The 20,244-nt window shown below is 47.1% G+C and overlaps 2 protein-coding genes across 9 annotated transcripts in view; one reads left to right on the forward strand and one right to left on the reverse strand.

Moving 5' to 3' along the window:
* Nucleotides 1-340: 340 nt before the first annotated feature.
* LOC113584718 (cytochrome b561) lies at nucleotides 341-11,651 on the reverse strand. 6 transcript variants are annotated; one of them, XM_027021804.2, is made up of 6 exons: nucleotides 11,496-11,651; nucleotides 5,663-5,875; nucleotides 3,812-3,910; nucleotides 3,518-3,621; nucleotides 2,672-2,826; nucleotides 341-1,700 (listed from the first exon to the last, which is right to left on the reverse strand). In XM_027021804.2, the coding sequence occupies exons 1-6, from the start codon at nucleotides 11,593-11,595 to the stop codon at nucleotides 1,517-1,519; spliced, it is 855 nt and encodes a 284-aa protein (XP_026877605.1). In that variant the 5' UTR covers nucleotides 11,596-11,651; the 3' UTR covers nucleotides 341-1,516. The 6 variants fall into 6 exon arrangements, with proteins under 6 accessions (XP_026877605.1, XP_026877611.1, XP_026877610.1 ...); XM_027021810.2 differs by lacking the exon at nucleotides 11,496-11,651 and adding an exon at nucleotides 8,443-8,852; XM_027021809.2 differs by lacking the exon at nucleotides 11,496-11,651 and adding an exon at nucleotides 6,810-7,055.
* A 1,717-nt stretch (nucleotides 11,652-13,368) lies between these two features.
* Nucleotides 13,369-20,244, forward strand: part of hdac5 (histone deacetylase 5) — a 62,893-nt gene continuing 56,017 nt past the window's right edge. For 2 of the 3 annotated variants that reach the window (XM_027021818.2, XM_027021819.2), the window contains exon 1: nucleotides 13,369-13,514. The gene's annotated coding sequence lies outside the window, so the exon portion shown is untranslated. Of the gene's footprint in view, nucleotides 13,515-13,619; nucleotides 13,736-20,244 lie in introns of those variants that run through there. The other variant, XM_035525003.1, reaches the window with a different exon arrangement.

Here is a 20,244-nt window from a genome sequence, read left to right on the forward strand (position 1 = left end):
ATGTATGGGGGAAAATGTGCTAATTTAAAAATAATTACCTGTACAAAGAAACTCGTACTGAGCCGATCTGCGGCTGTCAGAGTCTTGTTTTATCAACAGTTTACATTTATGGCATTTTTATGATTTACATTTAGCTGATGCTTTTATCCGAAGCGACTTATAATTATTACTGAGTACAACTTGAGCAATTGAGGGTTAAGGGCCTCGCTCAGGGGCCCCAACAGAGGCAACTTGGCAGTGGTGGGGCTTGAACAAGCAACAAGTACCGTAACCACTGAGCAACCGCTGCCCAGTGGTTTTAAAAGTTGTACAGAAGCCTAAGGGACCAAACAGAGTCGGATTTGGCAGCAAGGCATTTGTTTAATGTTCGTTTAATGATTTCCCAGCCTAGTGTGCATGTCACGTCACGGAGGGGTGGGAAATGGCTCAAGAAATTCAGCACAAACATAAAGCAGAGGACAGAATGAGGCTGGAAAGCGTTTGGGCGCAAGGGAGCGCACACACCCTCGGGCCCTGCTGAGGCTAGGCCTCCAGGTAGCAAACCACAGGAATGCAGGCGAGTCCTGCAGTGTGCATCCAGGCACTAGCAATGCTTCACTCATACTTTAATTCAACAATAAACACGGAACAGCAGTTGAAGACGGTCAAACTGTGTATGGCCGAGCAGTAAAAATATTTCAGAAACAGTAGCACAGAGTTTTCAATAAAAACGCGCACACACGCAGGCGCGCGCACACAAATATGCTGGACGTCTTGGCATATAGGACTATAATGACATGAAAAACACAAAAGGCTATTTACGAATACATCAATAAGATTAACTACTTATACAACGTGGTTCTGCATAACATCAGAATCTTTTATTGGCGGCAACACTTTAGTTTAAGAGTAGCACTGACGGAAGGCATTTCATGTTCAGCCATTCGAAATTCTTGGCAGGTTGTAGTTTTCCAACTGTTTCTCTGCACAGTATGACACTAATAAATATTTACCAAGGCACATAATTATTTGGCATTGACTGTCACTGCCACTCCAAATAACAATATGAAATACTTAGTTTTGGTATTCGGTTACAACATTCACAGACATCGTTTATGTCATGTAGATCTGGTATGAAATATATGAAACCTAAATACAGCTTGAAACTTGGGAGTAGCTGTTCAGTGTGGCAAACAGTGAAGACAGAAATAGCTCGTATACTTGGACAAGGTAGCTGCGGGATGTATTCCGATATGGGAGCATTCCTACTTTAGAGTGCTAAAACGGGATTTTCAAATAAACGTTTAGAAGCGACATCTGAGTATAACTGGGTTTGTGGTAACACTCTTTAAATCTGACCCCTGCTTTGGTTCTAGCCTCACGGTATCCTAAAAACTCCTCTGTAATGCTGCTGTTTGGACCCAAGGTGGCACTGTGGGGATGTGGTGGGCGCCACCCTTTGTAAGCGGGTGTAGACGTAGAAATGGGGGCTAGGCAGGTCAGTATGGAGGGTTAGCCGAGGCCTGGCGCGGGGAGGTTAAGGTGAGCTGGGGTCGGAGCCTTCGTTCAGCGTGTTGAAGTGCACAGACAGCGCCTCTTCCTCGGGGTTCGGGGGTCGTCGGAACTCCTCTTTGGTTGCCAGGTAACCCACCAGCACCACAAAACAGACCAACAGCAGGCCCAGGATATTGGCCAAGGCCTCTGCGCCTGGATTGGGGGGACTAACACGACAGCAGACATCACACTCACGTACAACTCGCTGAGGACATCGAGGAGGTTAATGGTACTGCGGTGACAGGTGTTTCAAAAACAACAGTAGTAGTAATAATACAAAATAGTGGTATTCATCCATACCTAAATGGAAATGATTGTTACATTTGAATGTGTTGCGCTCTGGAAATAATCTCAGAGGCTGACATGGAACAAAACTTCATAATTATTTCTCTGGGTTTTTTTTTTTTTTTTTAAGTCTTAGTCTTAGAGAGACTGAAGTTCGAAGCCACAAGCTGCACAGCCCATCAGTGCTTTTACTGCACACATCAATAAAAGTGACCGACAACCACTGCGCTCCTATAACGTTATCAGGATGGAGTTAAGAGAAAAGCACAGTGACTCACCGCACCGGCTGACTCATTCCCTCAACAGCCCTCATGTCTTGGCCATGTGACTCTCATCGAGCCCTGATCGAGCCAATCACCAAAATCCTTTTTTTCCCTTATAAAGCAGCATTTTAGAGCAGTGGTTGTGAAGTGGCACTATCCTAAATTATCTTTTCAGCCTGTTAAAAACTGGGGGCATGGGTGGCAGCACTCGCGTGGCTAATAAATGCTCTGATTTTCGAATAGGAAGGCCACTGTCTGGTTTCCAGCAGGTGACTCGCCTGCACAAGGATTTAGGCCAGGGGTGCCCCCCGCCCGAAGGCCAGCGTCTGACACACCAAAGGAAAAATCTGACCATAACAGGCAAATTATGAATGCTAATAAGCTCCAGTTGCCATTATGTTAAAGTAAACCAATACTCACTCACAGTTAGCAATGTCACCCCTTTTGGGCAAGCTGCATGCTGTGCTGAATATTTATTGTACCCCTCAGTCAATACATTAGCTAGTTATGCCATGTGAGTCAACTCAGGTGTGTCAAGGCAGGGAAATGACAGTGCAGAGGTGGGTGGGGCAATAAGGGGACCTACTCACCGAGAACTGAAGATCACCTCCGTGATGCCCATGAGGGAGGTGGCCACGCTGGTGGCGAGCAACACCAGCCCAAAGAAGGCGTGCAGGGGCAGGTACCAGGTCCGCATGGTGGCTGACGCCCAGGGGAACAGGAAGAAGGACAGCCCCAGCAGCCACTGCACAGGAAGTGACGGAGAAAAACTGGACTCCATCCCAACCACTACAAGATTTCAACTTGAACGTAAAAGGGTGTTTTCTTATAACCACAACATTCAGGTGTTTGAGACAAAACACAGGCAGGAAAACTGGATCTGTTTCAATCCCTCTACACCAAGCTTTTAACATTTCTAGCCCACCATTCTTACATGGCTTAAAAACTGACCCAGCATTATCAGACAGGAATCTACCACTGAAGAGCAGGGAGCTGGCACGGCCTTGTTCTGCAGAAGCCAGCCAGCCAAACGAACTGCCAAGCCGCGTCGCGTGAGGATGGTCTCCTTGGTTCCCAGGGTTTTCAGCCTTTTTCAGGCATATTGTGGATTACATCCAGCCAAGAACCAAAATCTCCACATCTTTTGCCACCATTTTCAGAACTCCTACTAGAGGACTGCCAGAAGTGCACGCATGAAAAAAGCAGATATTGGTGGTTCAGGTGTTAGGGAGGCGGGACTGAGAGGCCAGGTGTGGGTGGTTCAGGTGTTAGGGAGGCGGGACTGAGAGGCCAGGTGTGGGTGGTTCAGGTGTTAGGGAGGCGGGACTGAGAGGCCAGGTGTGGGTGGTTCAGGTGTTAGGGAGGCGGGACTGAGAGGCCAGGTGTGGGTGGTTCAGGTGTTAGGGAGGCGGGACTGAGAGGCCAGGTGTGCTCACCTGCAGAAAGAAGAGCACGAAGGTGAGCATCCCGCACCAGCTGTGCAGAGACTGCATGTTGGAGAAGTTGTTTTTGTTGTGGTAATCAAACACTGCTACCAGCCCTGAGGAGAGAACAGCAGTGTCATTACCTGGTGTTTACATCCACCGGTGGCTCAAATAAATAAGTCTTCCTCTCGTCCGCCTTCTGCTTCTCTCTCTCACGCCTGCTTTAGGTCATGAGAGGAATAGCATAAAGGTGGACCACATATAGCGCATGTAAGTACAGTTTGACAGACAACAGTCCAAACTTACCCACGATGCTGATGACGAGGGCCATCATGTGGATGAGAGCATGGAGAATCTTCACCGAGCGCTTACTCTCGTTTCTGAACACGCGGTACACCAGTACACCTAGCGCAGAGACAACAGCAGCCACACTGATGTCTGATTCAAATCATGCCAATGCCTGCAGCCAGACAGCTTTGGAGATCGGTAATGTAACGAGGTGAAAAAAAGGATGCTAGCATTTTTTTTTGTGTGTTTCTGTTGGCATTAAACTTTCAGCAAGAGCTAAAATAAACATAAAATGAGACCTTAATCCAGAGTTAGCAATATCGCTAACAGAGTTCAATCTACTAGCATTAAGAAAATGAGATAAAAACAACTGGTGTTGACTAGTCATTTTTCAAAGCTGCCCGTGTTAGCCATCAGCTATAAATACTAATAGCATCTAATGCTAATTTGAACTAATTCTTTAACAATATGAACTGTTCTCTTAATAATTTGATGCCCTTAAACCCTGTGACAGGATGAGAGGAAGCGTGCCAGATGAGAGCAGAGCTCCCCTCGGGCCTGTGGGAACGACTCAACCCTTAATGAAACAATGACCTTTCAGGTTTGCTGGCCTAATTGGATTGCCGTAGTAAAAGCTGAGGAGATTAGAGGAACAAAACGCGCCTGTTCCTCCATGGGGTCTGACGCGCTGCCCCATGGCCAAGCAACAAATCTCCCTTAATTACAGCCACCGAAGACAAAGCAGCAAATCCTGTTTCAAATTAAGAAGCGAACCAAGCGTCCACGTCAGCCGTGGCAGAGGGTAGCAGAGCAGTGTCTTGACCATTCCCAGTCACTAACGAAACACCATGGTCCCAGCGGTCAGTGAAGGGCAAACACAGCACGCCAGTTCACCTAAGGTCGTCTCTTATCGCAGTCTTCCTGCTGCTTGTACTGTGTACTTGGGGAGACGCACGTTCGAGCAGTCACCATGTTGTCAGGCTTTCACCTCACGCAGTGTGACATTGGGATGTTTTATTTTACAATATTTAGCATTTGTATAAATATTGTACAACTAACAAATAATCTATGAGAAATCAGACAGAGCCACCCTGTGTGTGTGTGTGTGTGTGTGTGTGTAAAAGCCAATGATTTCCTTCAGTCTAAAACACGCCTGTTCCTGATCTAGTTTTGAGCAGCTCTTTCCCCTGGGTAGTCAAGGTATCTGAGCGTGCTGTACTGAGCAGCAACGCCCTCTGTGTGGAACGGTCAAGCTCCGCCCCCGGATGGGACCAAGCACCAGGTTGCCAGGCCGCCGCTCGGCAACATGGCTGCACGCGTGATGACCGGAGCAGGGACCAAGTCCCCTCGAGTGAAAACGCAGGAGCGGCCCACGTTTATGCTGATGTGACCTTCGTGACCCATGTTTACAGCCTTGGGTCTCGAGAAATGCCACCTGTATGCAATACTGTAGATAAGCTTTCGCTGTGTGTGTGTGTGGGTGTGTGTGGGTGTGTGTGGGTGTGTGTGGGTGTGTGTGTGCGCATGAGCGAGAGATTTTCCACTGGTGTCAGAATCAACTGTCATTTCTATGTAAACTGTTTTATTTGTACAGTACATGCAGGCCAAGCCAGCTGAACTAAGCTGTGGTTGGCGAAGTTGGTGATTGGTGCCTGATCCACACCCCTCATGTTCCCCTACTCTTTTAGATCCGGTACAATAATCTTGCCTGCACTAATTCCTTCAGCTAAAGGAACAGCCCAGCACAAAATCACAATGTTTCAAACTGTAAAATGGAAAACGGCTAAGCGCTACTGCCCATTAGCTTCCATTTGCTGTCTGCAACGCTAGCATGTTCGTGTGGCGTGCGCCTCGAAGCGGTCATCTCACCGTCTCCGTAGAGGAAGACCAGGCCCATGACCATGCAGAGCGGGTGGACGTTAAACTGCAGCCTGGAACCATCCCAGGCGTAGCCGCCGCCATAGTGGCCCATCCACACTCCCGTCATCACGATGCAGGCCACGCCCAGCACCTGGGAACCCACCACGTACCACGGCAGGGTCTGCACTCCCGCCTGACCCCACGCCATCCTCTCCATGAGCTCTAGGGTGGAGATAAAGAGAGGGGAGAACGGGGTGGGTGACTGAGCAAGAGAGGAATAAGAGAGAGAGAGAGAGAGAGAGAGAGAGAGAGAGAGAGAGAGAGAGAGAGAAGCACAACATGTGAAATCCATTTTAATGATAACACTCCACGGAAATGGACTGATGAACTGGATAAGCGGCGCACGATTCGCCTGCCAGGTAAACATGCAACACGGATGCAGGAAATGACCGGCTCGCCGAGTGCCGTGTAGGCTACATGTAATCACGTCTGAAGCTTAGGTTACGTCAGTATTTGCAGGCAGGAGAGTAAAAACAACAGACAGCGGGAAAGAAACTATGAACTGGGGACCAACTGCCATGACGTGCAGATCGCGTCTGTCCTCAAGGAAAAAGATCAAACAATAACTGCTAAGCTTAACCGTAAGAGCTAATAAACGAGATGTAATTAGTCCGATGCGTTTGAAGTTGACTTGCGAGACTGCCACGACTGCTTGACAGTGGGCCTCACACCGAGAAGCCGGACAGACAACAGTTTGGCCAGGTTGAGTCTGTCGGAAAGCTTGGCACCCTAAACAGCAGCCACACACGCTGGTGCGTAAATGATGCAGTTCTGCCTCACCACGGTACTGGATACGAGTTGCTTGAAGCAAGTTTCTTAAAGTCATGTCTGTCCAATGCGCACGTCGTTTACCGATCACTCCCAAAGTCACATTACACGAAACGTTACTTCATTTAGTGCACGTTTGTTTAATGAGATATGTTTGTTTTTTACTCCAGCCAAACCCAGTTAGATCAGACTAATACTCAGACCTAACAGGTAGGTATAGCCAAGCCACAACTGAACCTCACAACTCGCCAGCAACACTGAGCAATTCTACGTGTTTAATCTACAAACAGGTGAACCGTAGAAACACGAGCTTACCTGCGCGGCTCACCTGATCTCGCGCCACCCAGCGCCTCGCGAGCGAGAAAGCGTTCTCCACCAGCTCGTGCAAGCCTCACCCGACTAGGATCGCTTTAACCCGTGCGCCAAATGTCACTCCTCAGCGGTTCATTTCGCGGAAAAGCGCTACGAGCATCTGCCTTGTCTGCGGGGACCAGTTGGTCGGTTCTCGTTTTTCACCTAGATGCGCTCGCCCATGAATCTTTGATGGACAGGCGACTGCGAGCGGAGGGGCGGTTGTTGGACACGCCCATGCGCGGAGTAATCCGTGCTCGGTTGCCATGGCAACTAGAGGTTTGCGTAATGGATGTTGATGCGAGGTAGTTTCAACAAAATAAAGAATATTAAAGCTGCTGTTAATACTTCACTGTAAGATTTGCATATAATTTAAATATATTTACTTGTACAGCAATAGCACAAGTATGACTGCGATAACAGTCGCACTACAGACCTACTCACTGATCCTGATTATACTTTATGCCATATCATGTCATAAATAATATACATTATTTTGGGCAAATTATCACTAACCGTATATGTTTTTGTTCCATGTTGGCTTCGTCCTCTCATTTTAATTCGTGACAGTATAAATAAACAGTATAAATCGAACTGGAATACTAAATAAACTACAACTACACACCTACAAATACGTTTTTGTCAGGTCTTTTTCTGCTTCCAGAAAAAGAATTAGCTTAAAATATCGTTTGAACAAACCCCATTCACAATCATACATCTATGTTGTATGAGGCGCTGAACCAGTGCTTTCCAAATGTCTTTCACTGTATTTTCATACGACGAGAGTTAACCACAAGAGGGGGACCAAGAGTTGCCCGTACATATAGTACATATTGCTCACGGTCAAGTGGTTTTATTAGTATTTAGCAGAGCTATTTAATAAAATATAACATCTACCAGAGCATTAGCAATCATTAGAAAGGGAGATTCAGAGCCTACACACGTGTGTGTGTGTGTGTTTGTGCACACACACTGGTGGCATACAGTGCCAGATATAATAGAATAAAAGTTTTTAATACAATATATATTAATTACTTCTTCCTCAAAAACACCCTTTTAAATATCTCTTGGATCGAGTGGTTTGGCATGATCTTTGACACTAAAGCTCCCCTCCTCATTAATAATACATTTAAATGTACTCTTACTTCCTATCTTTATCCTTTCATTTCCTGTTGCTTGGCTGGGAGAGGGGGGGAGTGCGGAATATGACATTTTGAGCACTTCTGCAGATTGCAGTGACTCACGACTGACTCACCGTTCTGTGGTCCGCATATATATTTAGGAACACTCTCTCTTATTCTCTTTCTCTTCCCCCCCCCTCTCTCTCTCTCTCCCTATCTATCTCTCTCTCTCTCTCTCTCTCTCTCTCTCTCTCTCTCTCTCTCTCTCTCTCATAGCTTCATTCATAAAATCCAACCCCCTTTGCCAGCCTCTTCGTCTAAGGGGTTACATCCAAGATCTGCAATTTCTGGTATTCCATCCCAGAGCGAGAGATAAAGAGAGCGAGAGCGAGAGCGAGAGCGAGAGAGAGAGAGAGAGAGAGAGAGAGAGAGAGAAAATGGTGTCTCCCACTGCAAAATTATGGGCACAGTGTGTCTTGTGCCAGTTACCTGATGGCCATTCCCTCCTGGGAACGGGAGTGAGCCAGTGATGTATCTCTGCTGATACGGAGTAAACTTGGTCCTGACGTTTTTTTCCTCGGCCTTGCAGAATTCTCTACTGCAGAGCTGTGTGGTCTATTCCAGCCTATTTCACATTATAATTCTTCTTCTTTTCTTCCTCCACTGTCTGCATTGGTAAGAAGCACCTCGCACACCTGAACCTCACACCCCTGAACCTCACGCACCTGAACCTCACGCACCTGACACATTCCACTCAGCCATTATGCCCATGCATGCGTGCATCATGCAGTAGCTTGGTGGTAATATGCAGAGCAGGAGTTGTTAGGGCTGATACAAACATCGGGCCCACTACCTCATCATTCATGTTCTTACCCCTTTTTAGAGACATACACATTCAGCACAAGGTCATAGTTTTGTGTGTGTGTGTGTGTGAGTGTGTGTGTGTGTGTGTGTGTGTGTGTGAGATGTGATCTGTTTTCAGATCACGCTGTTAATGCTAAAGGCTAGCCTGCCTGCGGCACAGCAACGTGCTGCGTCGCCATGGCGACAGGCTCCCTGCACTGCTGGTGATGGCGTTTCCAATGCCAAGGCAACTGCAGAGAGAGAGAGAGAGAGAGAGAGAGAGAGAGAGGGAGGGAGGGAGGGAGAAAGATAGAGAGAGAGAACAACCTGTCCTCTAACTGAACAAAAGCAACAGGGGGCGGTGGGAGGGAGGTGAGAGGTCAAGGAGGGCACTCTGGTGCACTGCCTGTCTGCTAAATTCATTTTCCCACACTAACAATGTGGTTTAATGCCACTGGGCACGTCATGAGGGCTTCTTACATCAGCATAATATTAGGTAATCTGAAGTCATAGAAACATTACATCATAACGGAGTGTGTGAATGCTATCCCGGCATTCCTGTTATACGCTTTAAACACACAGTGTGAGCTCTTTATTCTTGAAGATCATTTTTAGAAGTCTTGGCCATTTTCCTTTGTGTGGCAAAAAAAAGAAACCAGCTTTTAGTCTCATAAACAAACATAATCAGTTTAAAGCCACAGATGGTTTGTTTTCTAAGTCGCTACCATGTCATAGCTGTGTAATCCCAGCCTGAAGCATGTGTTTCCTAAAGAGTGTCACTGGCCCATTTCTCCAAAGGTACACTGCCACACAGCACAAACGCACAACTGTGAAACAGCAACATGATCAATTCTCATGGTTCATGAGCTCGCAGTTAAGATGGCAGCCCATCCTGGTGGGACCTCTAACGTGAGCGCAAGTCCCAAGCCTCTCAGCCCTGTCCTTTTCTTTTCCTGAGCCCTTTTGATGAGCCTTTCACATGCCCTCTGTAGCAAGAAGCAAAAACGAGTCGCTGTGATGAACAAAGAAAGCAAACCAGTCAGGAATAATTACGCGTTTGCGGCTGGCACCTGGAAGCACTGTGCAATCTGTCCATCCACGGAACTGTTCGGTCATGTAATGAGTTTATTGTTGTCTAATGACAGTAAAACAAGTGTAACGGGTCATGGAGCCCTGAGAGTTGGGCTGCACAGCAGGTGAATCCTGGGTATAACATCAGCAGTCTGAGAGAGAAAAGAGTGGATGATAAAAGCTCTTGGAGAACTGATGTCATACTGATGTCAGTGTATTTTTGTGTGTGTTTTAATGAACGTACTGGAGAGACTATAACCATGGTGTGTGTGAGTGTGTGTGTGTGTGTGTGTGTGTGTGTGTGTGTGTGCGCGCGCGCGCGCGCGCGCGTGTGCGGGTGTGTATGGGTGTGTGTGTGCGCGTGTGTGAGTGTTTTACACATCCACTTTTTTTTCTCTGTGTGCTATTGGTGACTCATAGCTGCTAGAACTGCAGACTGCTCTCCATGGAGACCAACAGCTCACTCATGCACACACACACACACACACACACACACACACAGAGAGAGAACGAAAACCTGGGTCAGTTTTGCCCTTTGCATGCAGTAATCTGAATGAGATGAGCTGTCTTCAGATCAGCCCTCATTCTGTCAAAAGCTACAGTGAGGACATTGTACAAAACAGTAGCTATTTATCCAGGAGAAAATCGCCTGAGCTGTCGACAGTAGTGGCCTAATTATCACAAAGTGATGAGGCGATTACTCCCAGAACTGGAAAACGCATAGCCGGCATAAACAGAGATGTACAAGCAGTGCTGGATTACCAGTAAGGCAGAGTGGGCACTGGCCTATGGGCCCCACAGCTCTTAGGGGCCCCATGACAACGGATTAAAACAAACAAACTAGGAGATAATTTGTGAGGGGGCCCTGAGATTTCAACTGCCTAGAGGACTCCACAGGATTTAATCTGGTACTGGGTATAAGTTAAAAAAAGGCCTGCTGTCTTTTCCTATGACTATAATGATTAATTTATTTCATTTATATTAAGTGACTATAATGATTTCCCTAATTAAATTTACCATCTTATTTAGCTAATTAGCAATTCCAGGGGCCTGGAACAAAGTCCTGGATAGAACAAAGTCCTGGACAGAACAAAGTAACGGTCAGGACAAAGTAATGGTCAGGACAAAGTAACGGTCAGGTCAATGACTTTCTAAATCCTACCCATCCACCTTTTAGCTTTCATGTTTAATTTTTATGTTGAAAATGGTGGTAGTATTATTATTAAATATATTTTGTTATATTAATATTTAAATTGTCAAAGCTTTATCAGGCCAGCAATAACATACTGGCTGGCTACTAATGGTCTGGCTGGCACTCAGCTCACCTGTCCTGTGTGGTAGGGCAGTGGTAGCTCAGTGGTTAAGGTACTTGCCTAGTAATTAGAAGCTTGCTGGTTCAACCATTGCCACTGTTGGGCGCCTGAGCAAGACCCTCAATTGCTCAAGTTCTGCTGAGTCATAATTGTAAGTTGCTTTGGGTTAAAAAAAATTTAGCTAAATGCTGTAAATGTAAATGAAGCTTCATTCCAGACAGGTGTGGTGTTTGGCCTGTATGGAAAGGTGCCTGGCTCAATTCTTCCAGCCTGTACCTTACCGGTAACCTTACTGCGAGCTTTGTCTGGACTCACTTCTACCAGGACTCGCGAGCGTCTGCCGTTGTTCCCCGCGAGAAGCTTCTCCTTCACCTGCACCTCCTCGTGTGCGAGACGGAGAGCTTTTATCGAACATGCTCCCGCCACGCCCCGATCCTGGTTTCTTCTCTCCACCATCGGAAGAGGAGAACAAACACTCGATTGTTTGGCGCCTGACGCAGATTCGCGAGAGCTGGTTTTCGTACGCCACGGGTTTATTTTTAGCGCCCGCGTCTGTAGACGCGCGGCCACTGATTGCGCCTCGCGGGGCTCTCGCGTGAATGAGCCGCCGATGTAAGCGAGCTAACGGCCTCCCGTACTGCAGGGTATGACGTCTGCACTGCTCTCGCTAAGGTCGCTGTTAAAATAGCCATTACTGCTGAAAACAAAAACACTCAGGTGAATGTATTGGAAAGTTTTGTGCACGTGGGTGTGCGTGATTTTGTTTGTGTGCGAATATTTGTGAATGTGACGAGTGTGTATGTGCCGCGTGTCATGGCGCTTGTGACTGCACGGGTTAGTCTTACAGAGTGGATCTGTGTGCACGTGTGTGTGTGTACATGTGACAAGAGAGTGCATGTGCATTCATATGAAAGCTGTTTGACACCGCGCATGCTTTAATGGGGGAGTGTGTGACAGTGTGTGCCAGAGGACCAGCACAGGTTGGTGACACATGCGCATGGCTGAAGAACATAAACAGACAGCTGGGTGCATCCATACCGGGCGTGGAAAAGAAAGTACACAGCCATTAAAGAAGGAAACTGTGTGTGTGTGTGTGTGTGTGTGTGTGTGTGTGTGTGTGTGTGGTTGAGATCGGAAGAGCACAAATGTATTGTTATTTCAGTGAAATAATGACTCAAGTAAACGGAAGAAGAACGAACAGGAGTTTTAAATGTACTCGCTTAAAATAAATACAGAATGTCACTGTAATTTATATCAGCATGCTGAAGTGTGTTATTTCGTATTCTCTTTGTGATGCGTTTTAATTAAAATAATCAAAGGTCAAAGCTGAGCGGCATGACAAATAAGCTTAAAGAAGGAAACGGAAACTATGATTGACTGACTAAACTGAAAAGTAGATTCGTTTATAACACACACACACACATATATAATTAAGTACACGTAACTATGCAAATGAAACTTGTTACTACTCGTCTCATGTGTGCATGCGTGAACATGCATGTACATTGTGTGTGTGCGTGTGTGTGTGGCTGAGATGTTGCCAGATCGTTGCTGAGGGCTTGTCTCCTCCTCAAATGGAAACCTCACCCGACTCACTACAGTAGGCTACATGGGGGGAGGGGAGGTTGCATGGGAGGTGACACAGAGACAGAGAGACAGACAATGGGTGTTTAAAATGGACCTTGTTTGGACTCGCTAAGTATTTAATACACAACTGCAGTAAGTAGGTACCAGACGTGAGTAGCCTGTCTTTGACATTAAAAGCTGAGGTGGAGCGTCTTCATTAAAAGACAGTTGTGTTTTTCCATTCATTTTAATTTCTGCGACAGAAGCAATGAGGTTATAGGCTATAAACGCTGGGTCTGCATGAATAAATGGCACATTAGGAGATCCTTCTCTCGCTCAGGGTTTATATCCCTTGCACGGCCTGGTCGTGCCGCGGTGCAGAGACCGGGGGCGTCCCGGTCCGAACCGCTAACAACGCCGTCGGCCCGTGCGGCGCGCAGAGCGGGTATGAACCACGCAGCTTTGACTCCGACGCGGGCTCGCGGCCGACCTTACGCGCGTGGTACGCGGCCTGCCGCGCGCTTTTAGTCTCGCGATCTATTTTTAGAACCGCACAATCGTGGGTCACGTGACGGGAGGGGGGGGGAACCGACGTCACTAATGTTGTTGTTGGTGGAGGAGCTGCAAATATGGAGGAGAGAGAGTTGTGACAGAAAACCTCACACTTTTCACGGAAAAAAGATTCGCCAGAGCGATAAACGGGAACGACCGGCGCGGCCGAAAAGTGAGCGTCGGCGAGGAGAACGGCGAGAGGAGTACTGTTATCAGGTTTGAAAATAACGTCTGTTTTGTCAGATAACGACAGATTATTTGTTAGGTTAGCCCTTCCAGATCCTCTCAGTTGACAGTCAGGTTCCCACAGAGCTGGCGACGGCTAAAGCTAAACCATCCGCTGTGCTAGTTAGGTTAGTTGACGGCTTTACGTTGGCGCTGGTTGTTTCCTTATTACAGTGGCCGTTGCGTAGTTCGCCAACAGACTCGAACAAATGGTAAGTTTGTGTCTCTGAGTCCAACAAGCTGCCCGACCAGGCGACGTGTTCCCGTGCAGCGGTAGCCGTGACACTGTCTGGTCGCATCGCCTCTCCGTCTCCTTGAGTTATGGCTGTAAACTTAGTTATGGCTGTAAACTCAGCCCTCCCGTCTCCTTTAGTTATGGCTGTAAACTCAGCCCTCTCGTCTCCTGTGATCACTGACCAGCCTTTAGTCCTGCTGGCCCCTACGCGTCTGAGATAAGTACATTAGCAGAGTACAGGTCCCCGTTTCAGGATGACATTACAGTACAGGTCCCCGTTTCAGGATGACATTAGGCGGTTATATTGCTGAACAAATCAGTGCTTTCCTTTGGCAGCGTGTCTTAACTGTGAGGTGTCATGGGAACAGTTTCACCACTGTGCTAGTCGTTATGACGTTTGATGCCTGCTTGCTGATTTGGACGTAGATTTGCCTTGTCGTTGGCCGGTTAATCGGTTAATCCGTCGGTAAATTAGCAGGTGGTGTTATAACATGTCGCTAGCTGGATAACTGCAGACATGACTCCGCACAGAGGATACGAAGGCATTACTGTCCTCAGCTCTCCCACGAGTCCTAGAAAGACATCACATTAGACATCGGCTCGTATCAATACGAGTTTTATCTATCATAAATACTGTGTTAACCTCAAATTGAAAACATTAAAATAGTATATTCTTACAGCACAATATGTCGATCTTAAAATATTTTAGCTTTTTTTTTTTATTATTGTAGGTGACTGCAATATTTTGACACTAAAAGAGTCAATTGTATTTAAAATCCACTGCAGGTATTGTACTTACTTCAAGTGGTGAAGGAAAGTGGACTAATCTGACGTAATTTCTCAGAGGTCCGTGTCAGTGACCCTGCTCAAGGGAGGCCTCCCTCTTCTGCTGCTGTAGTGAAGTAGGTGGATGGATGGATGGAGGCTTCACTGCCATTGCAGACAAATGTCAGTTTTCCCCTTGATTATATCTAGTTAGCATGATCTCAACATCTGTAACTGAAGTCAGTTCAGGTTAAGGGGCTTTCGTTAGACTCCTTTTTCTGTAACAACGTTATTTTCCGCATGTTCTTACATGTGGAATTAGCAGGTTGTGAGTTAACAGTCTCAGATCTCAGCATGGACACTTCTGAATTCAGTTTTGTTTCAGAGACAGCATGGACAAGGCCATGGGTTCTCAAATTTGACCTTTCTAGAATGTGCTCACTTCTCAAAGATTAGAGCCAAACAATATATTGTTTGTTACTCATTATCACAATGTTAAATAATTAATAATACTGAGTCCTTTTACAAATTTCAAACTTTTTGTTGTGGGTTGTGAGCATCCTGACCAATCTCCCAGACCAAGATTCTGTGGGTGTTTTTATGAATCACAGCATTCACATGAGCGAATAGTGTAAATAATCTAATGTAAATAATCTAATCTAAATAATGCCGGCCAACGTTTAACCGTATTATGTCAAGCATTCAGCAGTGTGTTATGCATTTCACAATCATATAATTGCAATACAATCAACATATCCATGTCGACTTCTTGTAGCCCTATCCGTTACGAAGCTTCATTCAGCAATGTAAAGGTGATCATGGGAATTTGTAGTCTGGGGCTTATTTCTGAGTCTGACTGACAACATGGCACCACGTGTCAGTGGGGGAGAGGCTGTAAAGGCCCTCTGGTCATGTCTCCGTGTTATTTGATGTGCTAGGGGAAGTGCCCCTTCCCCACAAATGGGAGGGCCGATTCCACTGCTCTGTTTGTCCAGGGGATACTGTGGCCTGGAAGTTTGTGCCACAGATCTTGCTTCTCCTAGTCAAATTCTAGTCTTGAATCATTATATGAGGAGCACCGAAACTGGTCTCAGATCTGCTGTTAAGAGTGGTATTTACTCTGGAGCCATTGGTCTTGGTTCGTTTTACTTGTTTGTCTCTACCATTAGATGCTTCAAGGAAAGGCCACTAATGCTTAAAGGTATTACAGCCATCCATCTGTTTTAGAAGAAGGATGAAACATAATCAGAGCAGGAACCTGATGGTTTTGTTCCCTCTTGAAATCTTTTTGGGTTAAATACCATTATAGACAGGATGGGTGACCGTAGAGCAGTGAAACATTTCATAACTAGACCTCTGGCATCCTTCAGAATGAGTCTAGTACTGTTATGTTCGATTGAGGGGAGCAGGAATGAATTCATCATTTCTGTAGTTTCGGTCAAAACGGGACTAGAATTCAACATGTACCAAGATATATTTCTGAAGATACCTTAGACGTCGTGTTGAAATTGAAACAGACGGAACACGTCCATTTTAAGCCCTATTGAAACGTGTCTTGCTAAACGAGCTTGAGTGGTTTTAATCATTGTTAACCAAGTTATGATTGGTCGAGGGAAGGAAGGAGGGAGGGAGGGAGGGAGGGAGAGGGAGGGAGAGAGAGAGAGAGAGAGCGAGAAGGATGAAAAGGAAGAGAGGGAGAGAGAGAGACAGATAGACAGACAGACAGACAGAGAGAATCTCCTCATTTAGCTTGCTGTAAAGAGTACAAAAGGTACTCTTCAGCTGTTTGGGTGCAAGAGGATCAGTTGCCATTGGTTAGACAGGAACATGGCCATTACGCTGAAGTGTTGCAAAAGCCACAATTGTTAATGTGGCATAATAACTGTATTCAAATAATAACATAATAACTTTTAAACGTTAACCGTTAAATGCTGAAATAAATCTCTTGCTTTAGAATCACAGAAAAGCCCAACCAGGAATCGTCTCAGCTACTTTTGGCTAACAGAGCCTCTTAAACACACTAGCACACACCTCCTGAAATGCACAGAAGTGTTTGCCATACGCTTTGTTAGTTGCTTCTGAGTTAGCCCTGAGTCAACCACACTGCTGATGTTGGCGTTAATTGATTGTGGTTTTAATGTAGCACTGCATTGCGTGAAGAATGTCACAGCAGGCCCTGATGGTCTTCATCGGAGAGTGAACTGTGCAGTCATAACGAACCTGAGCCGTGTGGTTTGTGACCTGCACTGATTGGCTTTGAACGGTTTCAAAGGAGCGGACTTTGGTCATGTTTTCTGGGAAATTGTATCACACATGTTTATAGTAAATATGAGGCATTAGTTTATGGTTGCCACTCAAGCAAATCTACTTTACCTAAGCAAAACAGAACCACTGTGTTTGTCTTTGTGCTTGTCTTTCTGTGTGTGTGTGTGTGTGTGTGTGTGTGTGTGTGTCTCTCTCTCTCTCTCTCTCTCTGTCTCTCCGTGTGTGCGTGTGTGCGTGTGTGTGTGCGTGCGTGCGTGCGTGCGTGCACGTGTGTGTATGTCATAAGAACTTGTCCAACCTCTTTTACTAATCTCCAAGACGACCTCTCTGTACTGATATGAATCAGGCTGGGGGCTGGGCCTAGTTTCTCCTTAGCATCATAATGTGACATTCACTTTGTCAGCATGTGCTATTGGCACATACACACAGTCTAAAGAGCCTAAATCTAAATCTAAAATTAGTGGAAGATTTGGGACCTTATTTTTAAAATGTAATGGATGGCGTTGCCTTCTGCTGTACCGTACTTGGCTGTTGCCCAAGAAACTATGGTGGGAGCTAGTGAGGAAGAGTACAGAGAGAGGACCAGGATAGGAGTGAGGAAGAGTACAGAGAGAGGACCCGGATAGGAGTGAGGAAGAGTACAGAGAGAGGACCAGGACAGGAGTGAGGAAGAGTACAGAGAGAGGACCAGGACAGGAGTGAGGAAGAGTACAGAGAGAGGACCAGGACAGGAGTGAGGAAGAGTACAGAGAGAGGACCAGGACAGGAGTGAGGAAGAGTACAGAGAGAGGACCCGGATAGGAGTGAGGAAGAGTACAGAAAGAGGACCCGGATAGGAGTGAGGAAGAGTACAGAGAGAGGACCCGGATAGGAGTGAGGAAGAGTACAGAGAGAGGACCCGGATAGGAGTGCAGGAGAGTGGAAAATTCCAGGTATTTCAGAGACCTGCATTTTAAAACAGATGTTTCCTTGGCAGTACGGCATGCGTGACCTATGCCCTCTCAGACCCCCCCCTCTCCACAGCTCCCAGGCGGTACAGGACTCTGAGGTAATGTGATGATACGCCCTGAGCTGTAATCGAGGGGCTTTAACACAGCTGTTATCTGACTCAGGTTTGGTTGTTGTGTTACGACGTGACTCTCTGCAGATGTAGTGTATAATTAGATCCAGAATTAGGGTTAAGCGTGAATGTTGGGTAAGATATCCATTACGTTTGACCCATGACACTGCTGGGACCTCAGAGGTGTTGTGAGCCTTTGGCCCTCTGAGTTTGGCAGTGTTTGGCCCCCAGGGATGTGTCTTTGGCCCTTGGAGTTGGGAGTTGTTTTCTGCGCGGTTCTGCCCAAAGATATGCGGATCTTGCTCCGGTACTGGGGAGACGGGCGGCGGCTGGGGCGAACCCTGGGAACCTGTAGACTCGAACCGTGGGTCGCGGCACGGACCCGGTGCAGGTTCAGTATGGCATGAGCCTGTATCTGCCCTGTTTGTGGAGGATTTTAGTCCTACGTGTTAAAAAGATCAGAGTGCTGACACCACACGTTGGGGCCAGGTGATTTCTTTTTTCTTCACTTTATACTATCATTGATATTTTTTGTTTTAAATGTAAAGGTGACATTTCAGACTCGGGTGTTTAGCAGGAGTATATAAGGAGCTTCACTATGCACTTTCCTGTGATAAGCATTGACAGGTCATGTTATTTTTAACTAGACACAATAATGTCATATAATGTAATAAAATCAAAACCTGATAATGCAGTCAGCATACTGACATTAGGTTTGTTTGAGCCAAATCACTTTCAGTTACACTCTTTGAGCCAAATCACTTTCAGTTACACTCTTACTTCTTGTTTGAGTGTCTGCGTGTTTCGGATGTCATGTGGAGAGTCCTGCGCTGGGAGTAGCAGGATCTGCAAACGTACAGTAGAACGGCCACCGACAGTGAAATATGCGCTTAAATGTGCATCTTTGTGAAAAATCGCCAGAATTCATGACTTAAGGGTCCATTTGTGAACAGAATGTATAGCACATTGGTTTTCACACTGAAGAAACTGTATTTTAAAAAAAATCAAAACCAAACTGTGGTTTGCCATCGTTGGCACGGTTCATTGCCAGGCTGGGCCTACTCTGTGTCTGCGGAGCCAGCTGTGGGCGTGAACTCTAATAGGAAGTCCCTGGGGATTCGCTGCCGCTCTGTGCTGTGGGTGGCTCCGGCGGCGTGCTGCGAGGCCGGCCAGCGTGGAGGTCTGGACCGTGGCAGACGTGTCTCCCCGCCCCCGTTTCAGAGGACGGCCCCCTCCCACGAAGCTGGCCCGCTGCCGCAGCCGCTACACTCCAGGGACTGGCGGGGAGAGATCAGCCCATCTGCCAGCCTTCACACACACACACACACACACACACACACACTCGTACGTAAGCTCTTACCTAGAAAGAGCAATGCTAACACAGTGGATAATAATGAATGAAGAAGAGCAGGGTGTGTTAGCATGAGGTCATGCATGAGGAAGACTGTGGTCAAGAACCTCTTCTTTTCAGCATCCTGCAGCGCCGTGAGCGCATCCAACTCCTCTCACGCAGCAGGTCTGGTGCCATAGCTGGTTACCCTACCTTTCCCGGGCTGCATCAGGCGTGTCGGGGAGGTTCATGGACAGGTAGGCTGTAGTGTTTGGCCGTTTCCGAATCTGTCACTCGATGTGGAATGGTGTTGCGTCTTCTGTCATGCCTGTGAAAGGAAGCTGTCTCTTAGCAGAGGGCACCTTGTTAAACATTTTAAAAATGCAAGTGATGTGAGAGATAATTAAAACAGATGCTTGAAATTTACTTGGAGAGGTAGTCAAACCTCCGGCCGCGTGACGTCCCCGCGCCGCATCTCCCCCTTCGCGGCGTCTTCCCGCTCTGAGAGCCTGCCTAGCTAGCCTCGCTGCTCTGTGCTTCACCGCCTCGCGGGAGGGTGACGTCACGGACCCCAGCACTCCCTGGGTTACCTGGCAGCCGTCGCCTGCTTCGCGAGGGTTGCCCCCCCCCCCCCCCTTAACGAGCGACGCCTGGCCCGCTTGTCCCCCTGAGCTGTCCTCCTCCGGTCTCGCTCTATGCAGAGGGAGATCAGGAAGCAGCAATGCCTCAAGGTGTGGAGTTGTTTTAATCCCAGCGCGCTCGCCATTAGGATTATACTGCCTCGAGCTCTCTGCCCTTCCACCCAGCTGGAGCTAGACACTCTCAAATAAGCGACCGCGAGATGCCGCGTTGTTCGCGTGAGCGGAAACAGCCACATGCTCCAACCTTTGAACTCCGGCTGCCTGATGCTGATTGGCTGGCATGGCTGTGTGGATCAGAGAGCAGAGCAGGGCTGAGTGATGAAATGGTATCGTGATATATTGCGTGATCACAAACATGGTATTGCAAAATACACTCGGTAGAACTCGGGCTAATGTTACTGCAGACGATTGTGCACTTTTGTGGG

This window comes from Electrophorus electricus, chromosome 4 (assembly GCF_013358815.1).
Source record: "Electrophorus electricus isolate fEleEle1 chromosome 4, fEleEle1.pri, whole genome shotgun sequence".
NCBI classification, from domain to species: domain Eukaryota; kingdom Metazoa; phylum Chordata; class Actinopteri; order Gymnotiformes; family Gymnotidae; genus Electrophorus; species Electrophorus electricus.

What these genes read in the sequence shown, in the direction of transcription:
- LOC113584718 (XM_027021804.2), bottom strand. Translation starts at nt 11,595, where the DNA reads ATGTTCGATAAAAGCTCTCCGTCTCGCACACGAGGAGGTGCAGGTGAA. An exon ending in TCGTGCTCTTCTTTCTGCAG is followed by an intron (nt 2,827 to 3,517) that starts GTGAGCACACCT and finishes CTTCCTGTGCAG; the next exon opens with TGGCTGCTGGGGCTGTCCTT. An exon ending in GAGGTGATCTTCAGTTCTCG is followed by an intron (nt 1,701 to 2,671) that starts GTGAGTAGGTCC and finishes CTGTCGTGTTAG; the next exon opens with TCCCCCCAATCCAGGCGCAG.